General features: G+C 50.8%; 1 protein-coding gene across 1 annotated transcript in view; it reads left to right on the top strand.

Moving 5' to 3' along the window:
• Window positions 1–9,004, top strand: part of CACNA1B (calcium voltage-gated channel subunit alpha1 B) — a 261,991-nt gene that overhangs the window by 132,851 nt on the left and 120,136 nt on the right. The window contains exons 8-9 of the mRNA XM_017740286.1: window positions 2,345–2,460; window positions 8,293–8,349. Coding sequence (XP_017595775.1) covers window positions 2,345–2,460; window positions 8,293–8,349 — 173 coding nt within the window. The remainder of the gene's footprint in view (window positions 1–2,344; window positions 2,461–8,292; window positions 8,350–9,004) is intronic.

The following is a 9,004-nucleotide window of genomic DNA, read 5'->3' on the forward strand; positions in this document are numbered from 1 at the left end:
CAGCTCTGCTGGGAGGAAAGGCTGGGAGAGCTGGGATTGTTCAGCCTGGAGAGGAGAAGCTTTGGGGTGACCTCAGTGTGACCTTGCAGGGCCTGAAGGGAGCTAGAAAGATGGAGAGAGACTCTGTCCAAGGGCCTGGAGGGACAGGACACAGGGAATGGCTTCCCAGTGCCAGAGGGCAGGGCTGGATGGGAGATTGGGAAGGAATTGTTCCCTGGGAGGGTGGGCAGGCCCTGGCACAGGGTGCCCAGAGCAGCTGGGGCTGCCCCTGGATCCCTGGCAGTGCCCAAGGCCAGGCTGGACATTGGGGCTTGGAGCAGCCTGGGACAGTGGGAGGTGTCCCTGCCCATGGCAGGGGTGGCACTGGATGGGCTTTGAGGTCCCTTCCAACCCAAACCATCCTGGGGTTCTGTGGTGGCCAAAGCCGCCAGTTCCAGGGAGCAGGAGGGTGCACGTGGCTTTAACCTCACAGTGTCCCTCACTGGTGCCTTGGGAGATCCGTGTGTGGCTGTGCAGAAACTGCTGAAGGTTTGCAACTTCCACCAGTTTCTCCCTCATTTTCTTGCACTTTTAAAGTACAAACCTTCCACTTGAGGTTTTGGACTCTGATCCTTGTGGGTTCTTTCCATTTTGTGACTCTGAAATACAAAGTTGTGATTAAAGGGACAAGTAACTTTTACTGTCCTCAGGCCAGACAGGACCTGGCAGAAGATGAAAAGCTCTGCAAGGAGAGCTCTCCCCTTCCTGCTCCTGAGGGGTGAGGGAGCAGTGTCATGGCTCATCTGCTGTCCTTCCTGCCCACGGGGGTCCTCCAGGAAACTTCCCACCGGTGTTGTCTCCTCCTTTGGGAAATCTGTGCTGACGCCATGCCTGGAAATTGAAATTCACGTTGTCACCTCGTGCTGTCTGATCCCATTCCTCCTGCTCCAGGCAGAAATCCAGACTGAGGGAAGGTCCCTGGCCCCAACCAGCAGGGACAGGAATGAGAGCATCAAAAGGGAAGAGGGGTGACCCAGCTGACACTGCAGGATCCCGGCTCGCCCCAGGGACGTGCTGAGTGCCACGGAGGAGCTGTCGGCTCAGAGCCGTGTTTTGACTCCCTCTGTTCCAAGGAAGGGGTCAGGGGCTGTCCTGGCAGGTGGGGACAGGAGAGAGGAGTCAGGAGCCTGGGATGTGCTGCCAGAATGAAGATTCCAGCTCAGCTCCCCATCAGTGTTAGGTCCTCCCCCAATCCCTTCTCTGTGGGTCACATTCCTGCCAAACGAAGCAGAAGTGGCACCTTTGAAGGACCAGCTGCAGATCGTGAGTGCAAAGCTGCCCCTGGCACCTGGAGCTCCTTTTTCCCCCATTCTTCTCCCAGCTCCTGCTCCTTGCTGGCTTTTGATGAGCCACGTGTGGGTTGATTAGGTGGGATTTTAGTAAAAATCATTAGTTCACTGATTAATTAAGAGTAAACTGGGGGTGTGAAGGACACAACGGAGTTAGGATGGGCTGGGGGACTGAAGCCTCATGATCTCACATTTATCCACACAAAGCTATTGTGGGAGACAGCCCTGTGTGTGTCTAAACCAGGGATTGCAGAGGCTGGCTCAGAGCTCCATAAATGGCACATGAACTCCTTCACGTGGGGAATCAGAAAATTCCCAGAGGTGTGGGACAATTCCCAGCCCCAGTGTGGGTTGTCTTAGGCTGGTGGCTGCACTTTCTCCTCAGCATCGTTCCAGTTAGATCAGCGGGATGCACTTGGACAGGATTTCTATGATGGTTGGATGAAATTTCCTTTCTGCCTGCCCTGTTCTAGTGATGATATCCAGATTCTTGCTTTCCATGGGATTTTAGCAAACAGCAGGATCATTTTTACCCTCAAGCCAGAATATCTGGGCTATTTCAACTCCGCCCGAGAGTATCCATCCTCACTCACTCACTTGACTTCTGCTTGTCACAATCACCTAAAGCCTGGGAAAACTTGAAGAAAGGCTGACAGGAAAGAGCAAATCTCCTCAGAAAAGTGCTGATCTCTTGTGCTTCTATAGGAGATGGTGCTGTGGACAGAGCTGGAGGATGGCTTTTAGCGTTGAGGATGATAATTTGTATTTCATGACTGGCTGTGGTGCGTGCACATGGAATTTTGCATGTCTTTTTCGGGATGAGAGAGGCAGAGAAGCATCTGAGCTCCAAAGGAATAATCTGCTGGACAACAATAAATCCCTTGCTGTGGTTTCCACCCCCTACTCCCATCCTGGACTCCACAGGCTCCCCAAACCCCCCTCTGGAATGCTGAGGGAGGGCTGTGTGCCTGCCCTGGCTGCCCGTGACGGGTTTTTCCTCTCTTCTCCCCCCACAGTGAATTTGCCAAAGAACGAGAGAGGGTGGAGAACCGCCGGGCGTTCCTGAAGCTCCGCAGGCAGCAGCAGATCGAGCGGGAGCTCAACGGGTACCTGGAGTGGATCTTCAAAGCAGGTAAGGCAGGGATCTCCTGGCCTTGGTTGGATGTGTTTTGGGGCAAGTGAGGGCTGGTGATGGGCTCCAGAATTAGTCCTTGGTGCAGCCGAGCCTGGGGAGGGCCCAGCCAGCACTCGTTGGTTTTGTTGGAATTCTTTCTGAGCATTTGCACCGAAGTTACCGCAAAAAGATCTCGGTTTGGTTGAAGCGAAGCTAAAGGAGCTGAGCCAACTTTGTTGCTGAGATCAAAGCAATTGCCCTAATACAGGGCAATATAAAAGAGTGCCCAAAGCCTCCACCGAGGGGGAACTGAGTCATTTCTGCTTTATTCTCTCCCTGCCCCAGCTGGTGTCTCAGCCTTTCTTCCTGTGGTGGTAAAACCCACCCGAGGGGCATTTTTTACGAGCTGCAAAGATCCCTTGCGTGAAGCTCCCCCCAGCCCCTGCTAACACTGCTTTATAACCACCAGAACTGAACGTTGCTCCTCATTGCGAGGCGTGAGCAGCTTTAACCAGGACCCAGCCACACTCACTGAACAGAAAACAGCATTTTTATCAGACTGCAAGGATTACTGATAACCTTCCTGCCTGATGGAGCAGCTGATATTTATCTATTGACATAACCACAGTCAGTGCTTTCATGCAGCGGGGTAATTTCCTCCTTGCTTGCTTTTCAACGTCTGAGCCAAGGGAAAAGGCCTTTCAGAACAATGATGGGGAGGAAAAGAAGTGGTGGTTTCTCAAACAGATTCCTGGGTGCCTTTTTAGAGAGATCAGCTTCATCCTTGCTCTTTACAGCCGAACTATAAAACAAAAATATCAGCAGTTTATGGCGTGGTTCAAACCCGTTATTTCTTGTAGCGCTGCACAGGGTGACAACCGAGGGCCACTTGTGTTGTCAGACTTTTATCCACTGTGAGGGTTCTACGGCAGCTCAGGCAGCCACCCTTCATTCTGTGGTTCTGGAGGCATCAGAAAATAAATAATTCCCTTTCCTTCCCATTTAGAATTTGTCTTCTCATTAGTTTACAGCTTCTGTGCAACCCCAAACTCAGATTAACTCCTGGTTTGCCCAGCAGCTGCAGCAGGGTTCTCTGGGGTTCTCCTTTTCTAGCCCTGTCTTGCTTTTAAGGCTCTTGGTGATTTTTGGTCCCTAAATCCTGATCTCTGTCAATAAAACAGAGCTGAGAATTCCCCTGCAGGGTTTGTGCCACTTTGGGGCCTGCTCTGCTCATCACCAGCTGAACTTGTGAGAAATTTAGGACGCAGAAATTATAAAATGTACAGCCAACCTCTGCTCCAATTCGCATCCCTGTGGGAATTCCTGCCTCTTCCACTTCTTTGTAGCCAGGGCTGAATAAATGCCACACCAACCTCGAGTGAAACTGCTGCAAAAGACACATTTTTTAGCCTGATAACACACAATCCAGAAGGTTTTGTGGAACAGGGACGTGCATGGAAAAGAGCTGAATCAGGGAATGGTAAAAATACTCTGTAAAGGCATTGTTGAGAATATAATAGGAATACAAAAGAGCTTCCTAGTACAGCTGAATAATAACAGTAATTAAAATCAGCTTAGCAGCGTTAATAAAATCTTTGAATAAAAATGCGGCGTGAAGGCAAAGCAGAGGATCCAGGCTTTAGGATTGAGGCACTGAAAATTGGGACTGTGCCTTCGACGGGGACTTCCCAGCTCTGTTTTGGGAATTTCAGCTCTGAAATGATCTGCAATTCCTTGTCCAGGATTCGGAGCGGGGGATACAGCCAGGGAGGACAGTCCCAGACAGAGCTGGGCAGAAACCCCCTGCAGCAGCCCCAGGCAGGAGCTGTTTGCATAAAGGAAAGAGAAAAAGCTCCTGGGATTCTGCTCTAATGGAACTCTGGAGGATTTGGTCATTATTCCTGGGAATATCTGATTGGTTTTAAATCCTTCTGCCAGCCTTGACCTCGCTGACTCTTGGAGCAAAGAGTGCCACATGTTAATGCTCAGTTTGGTCTTAAAAAATCAACCAACCCCACCAAGCCGTGTCCTGCCCTCCCTTTAAATCCGTCGCCTTTCTGCAGTGAGAGGAAGAACTCAGGAGTTCTTTTAATTACTTTTCTTTCTCTAATCTCCCTCCACCTTGTTTCCTCTTATTTTTTCCTGCTCTGGAGCACCCAGAACCAATCAGCCCAATCCCCTCTCTTCCCCTGGAAGCCTCCCCAGCTTTCCAACATTTCTAATATCCTCCCTGAGCATTTGTTCATTTGTTTTTTCCCCTCATTTATTTTTGATGCAAGGCAGGGGAGAGTGGAGAGCTGCATTCCAGTGCTTCATAAAATGTCTTAATCCTGAGATTGTTTTTGCTCTGCAATTTTTTTACATATTCTGAGTAGTTGCTGGAGCTGGACAGGAGGAGCCCTTGTCCTTTGTAGTGCTCAGGTTTTTACCTCAAGGGCTCTTTTAGGACCAAGGGAAGTGTGAGGGACTAAAATCCCTCCTTCATCTGTGCCTTCCCTCCCCTCAGCCAACGATAATTTTAATTTAACGTCGTGGTTATTGTTCACTGACCACTCTTAAGCGTCTTTAATGTTTCTCATTCATGTCTGTAATTTTAATTATCACAGAGTCCCTGATTGGTTTGGGTTGGAAGCCTTGTCCAGCCTGGCCTTGGGCACTGCCAGGGATCCAGGGGCAGCCCCAGCTGCTCTGGGCACCCTGTGCCAGGGCCTGCCCACCCTCCCAGGGAACAATTCCTTCCCAATATCCCATCGAAATCTCCCCTCCTTCAGTTTGAAGGCAATTGTGCTTTCCAGAGGAATGAAAAAGTGGGCAAACCAAGCAGTGCAATCCACGCAAGTGATTTTTTTTTTTGCCACTTTCTCCACTAAACTCCTCAGAAGTGCAGGAATCCAAGGCTGGAATGCTGCATTTCTGGAGAACAGGGAACTACGAGTTCTCCACACAGAGTAAAGAGCTTCTGAGCCCACAAATATTCTTTTGAAGATGTTTCTCTTATCTTACAAGGACATGCAGCGTTTGGAAAACACTTTGCTCAGAGACTCAAAGTCTTCCCGTTCAGGGCTAATCAAGTTTCATGTCTTTTGCATTTTAATTCTCTCCAAACCCACCTTTTTCACACAAAACTGGAGTGCCAGGCTTTGGGAATGGTTTCACCTCTCTCTCCCAGCCTTCTGTCACTTCAAGGCCATCCCTTGACACAACAGAGCTCTGTGAACTCCAGGTTTCAGCTTTCTTTAGAAGAACAGAGCCCCATGATAGAGATGGGAAAAGACACCTCCAGCACTGAACCCCATGTGAGGTGCCAGGGGAGGATAATTGCCACAAAGACAAAGCAGAGTTCCCTGGGAGAGCGTGACAGCCACTTCTAAAGGCTGCATTTTAAAGAACTTTTTCTACTTACCAAGCCAGAAATTAAATTCCTTTATTCTTTGTTTTTCCTCACCTCTGCTGCCTGGTGAGTGTGAGTTATTTCCAGTGATCTGCTGCTCTTTTGAGCCCCCAGTGTCCTCCCTCCCCACACCAGAGAGAAGGAGAAGGGGCACCACATTTCTCTGCTGCTTTGCCTTCATTTCCAGCCCAGTCAGACTAACGACCAAAAATTCACCTTGCTGCCAAGACACCCCTGGCTCTGATACCCTGGTGAAGCCCCTGAGCCTTTGTTTGGAGGCTCAAAATCGCTGATCTGATCCCATCTCTCTGCTGAACATTTCTCCTAATGCAGAGGCACCTTTTTTGGGGGGGGTTTCAGGTGCCCAGTGATCTCCTTCCAGGCTCTGTTAGCAGTGATTAAGGCAAAGCAGCTCCTCAGCCTCTCTTCAGGATGCTGGCTGGTTAAAAACCCCTCCCAGCAGTGCTGAGCAACCTGCTGAGCTCTCTTTTTAGCCTTAAAAACCTCCTGGGGTAGTTGTGGTCCTCTGGATTCCCAGAGAACATGAGGCAGACAGGAATAATTATCAAGGGAGAGAACCCGGGAACACTGCAGGAGGAGAGCGAGGCTTGAGGGAATTTCAGAGGTGAAATGGGGTTGGATTATTTTAAGGGAACAGTAAAACTTAGCCCAGCTGTGTTTATGGATGGAGATTTGTTTGGGCACCAACTCAGGGCTCTACATTTGGGGCAAAGGTTTGCAGAGTTGTGTAGTTTGTAGGTGAGAATATTTTGATACCAGCAGCCTGTGGGGAGGGTTCCCATGTCTAACCCATCCCTTCCTTGTGTTTTAGGGCAGTCACACTGGGAATTGCAGTTTAATTCCTCCCATATTTTAGCCCCCAAACATCAGTACAGGCAAAACTTCAGAAGAACCTTTTGGTCTGAGGTGCTGGTTGGTCAGAGAAGTCTCTTGAACCATCCAAAACCACCCATTTCACTCTTCTGACCTGGCCTAGGAAGCCTTGAAAACCACCTGCATTGTAGGTGGGAATTGCAGGCACAACTTGTGGGTTTTTGGAAGGATTTTACACCTTTTAAAGTGCAGCTTTGAGCTCATCTGACCTTCTTAACCCTGTCAACTTTGCTGTCTTTCATATCTCTGGTGCATTACTTTGCACTTTCCTATTTCCTTCCCCTCTGCTTGGGTTTCCAGCCTTCCTCAGTGCTTGGTATTACTTTTTAGCCTTCTCAATTTGCTGTCTTATTAAAGTATCATTGCCTCTCTCTCCCAGATGATTAATAAAGAGATTATATAAGGCTTGTGTGGCTTATAAGGGTTTATATAAGGCTGATCCCTCTGGTATCCTTCTAGACAGCTCTCAGCCTCACACTTTGATGTTTGGCCTCTGGTTTGTTTGTATTTATTTTTCTGAAGTTGCTCTTCCATCTAGGTTGGCTTAAATGGACTTTAAAGCAAAATTTGGTGGGAACACGGTGTCAGATGTTTTAGTAAGAACCCAAATTCGATGGAATTATAGGCATGTGGATTTGCCATTTTTAAGAACAGAAGGAAGTGCAGAGTTTAGCAGCTGCCAGCTCAATGTTTTGTTTGCTTTGGATTATCCTTTAGCAGATTCCCCACGTCATTTTCCAGCAGCAAACTGAAAATCTGTGGTTCTGAGTGAGGTCTCAAGTACTGGCACAGCACTGCAAACTGGCCAGGGGGGTGGCACTGCCCTGGGAAACCTCAGGAAATTGGGTTGTCTTTCACGCAGATGAAAATTATTCTGTTTGGGGGGGTTGGTTTTTAGTGTTTCCTGATTTTTTTTTTAACTTTAGGAAAGTGCACGGTTGTATTTTGGAGAGTTGCAGAGGAATGGGACACCAGGATGGTGTTGCAATCACTGAGCTCCCTCGTGGAAAACGTGCTGGGGATTTTATTTGGACAAAGATTGGATGCGATGGCTCAGTGGTGACACCAAGTCTCCTGCTGTCCCTGTTGCTGTCACCCAGTGCCACTCCTCTGCTCCCCATGGCTCACTCCTGGTTTTCTGGAGACAAAAGAGCAGCGATGGGTGTGGAGCATCATTCCCAAACTGTCTCCAGCGTGGATGGGCATGAGGGACCTTCCTGGGGCTTGTGGGGACTTGTGGTCCTGCCCAGTCTGGAGGAAGGTCCTTGGTGTCCAGAAGAGCCTTGGGGAGGAGAGTCGGGCAAAGAACCGGGAGTGGGTGGCTGTGAGGAGGAAGGGGTTTGTTTGGAATCCTCCCTCTGTGCGAGAGGGACACGGGCTGAGAAACACGAGAAGCACATCCCAGAGCCGGGAATGCCCCTGCAGACGCTGTAAGGGGGTGGCACTGGGGTGGCACTGGGGTGAGGTGGGTGGCACTGGGACTGGCGCCTGCTGCCCCCACCACTGGTGTGGGAGCAGGGCCGTGAGGAACCTGAGGCTGACCCTGGCCGGTTTTCCTTTTCCAGAGGAGGTCATGCTGGCCGAGGAGGACAAGAACGCGGAGGAGAAGTCCCCTCTGGACGGTAGGTGGCTTTGCTGGGCACTTTTCCTCCAGCGCCACGGGAGAGGTTCACCTGCTGTCACTGCCACGCCTTCCTCCCGAGCAGGAAGGATCCTCCCGCATGCACCCGGCACAAATCCGGCCGCAGAGCCCCTTCTCCCGGGGCTCCTCCAGGCTGCAGGTGGCTGAGGAGCAGTTATGGGACACCCCACACCGCCCTGGGACGGGGATGTGCCCTCGGGGTCGGTCCCCACGCCCTGCCGAGGGTGGCTGGCTGTGTGTGCAGGGGGTAGAGGCTGCCAGGAGGATGGAGAAGAGAGAATGCGCTGACCGAGAGAAGGCAGGGCTCCGAACGGATTTGACCCAGGGACTGAGCCCCCTGTTAGCCGTAAGCAGTAAGACATAACAGGGTGTGGTGATCCTTCCTTCCGACGTGCGAGCCCAGCGCGGCAGGACGGCCTGAGGAGCCGAGCAGCGAGGCCACGGGGATGCTCCCCCTGTGCCTCCAGCCCCGACAGCTCTTAGGATGCGCCAGCCACTCAAAGCTCAGTTAAAGACTCTTCCCTCTCCCTTTTCTGACCATCTTTCGTCCTCCCATGTCTCCTCCTTTCCCCTCCCCTCCCTCCCCCTCCTGTTTTTTTTTCTCCTCCCATTCACTGTCAGGGAGGGCGGACTCG

This window comes from Corvus brachyrhynchos, unplaced genomic scaffold (assembly GCF_000691975.1).
Source record: "Corvus brachyrhynchos isolate BGI_N302 unplaced genomic scaffold, ASM69197v1 scaffold305, whole genome shotgun sequence".
NCBI classification, from domain to species: domain Eukaryota; kingdom Metazoa; phylum Chordata; class Aves; order Passeriformes; family Corvidae; genus Corvus; species Corvus brachyrhynchos.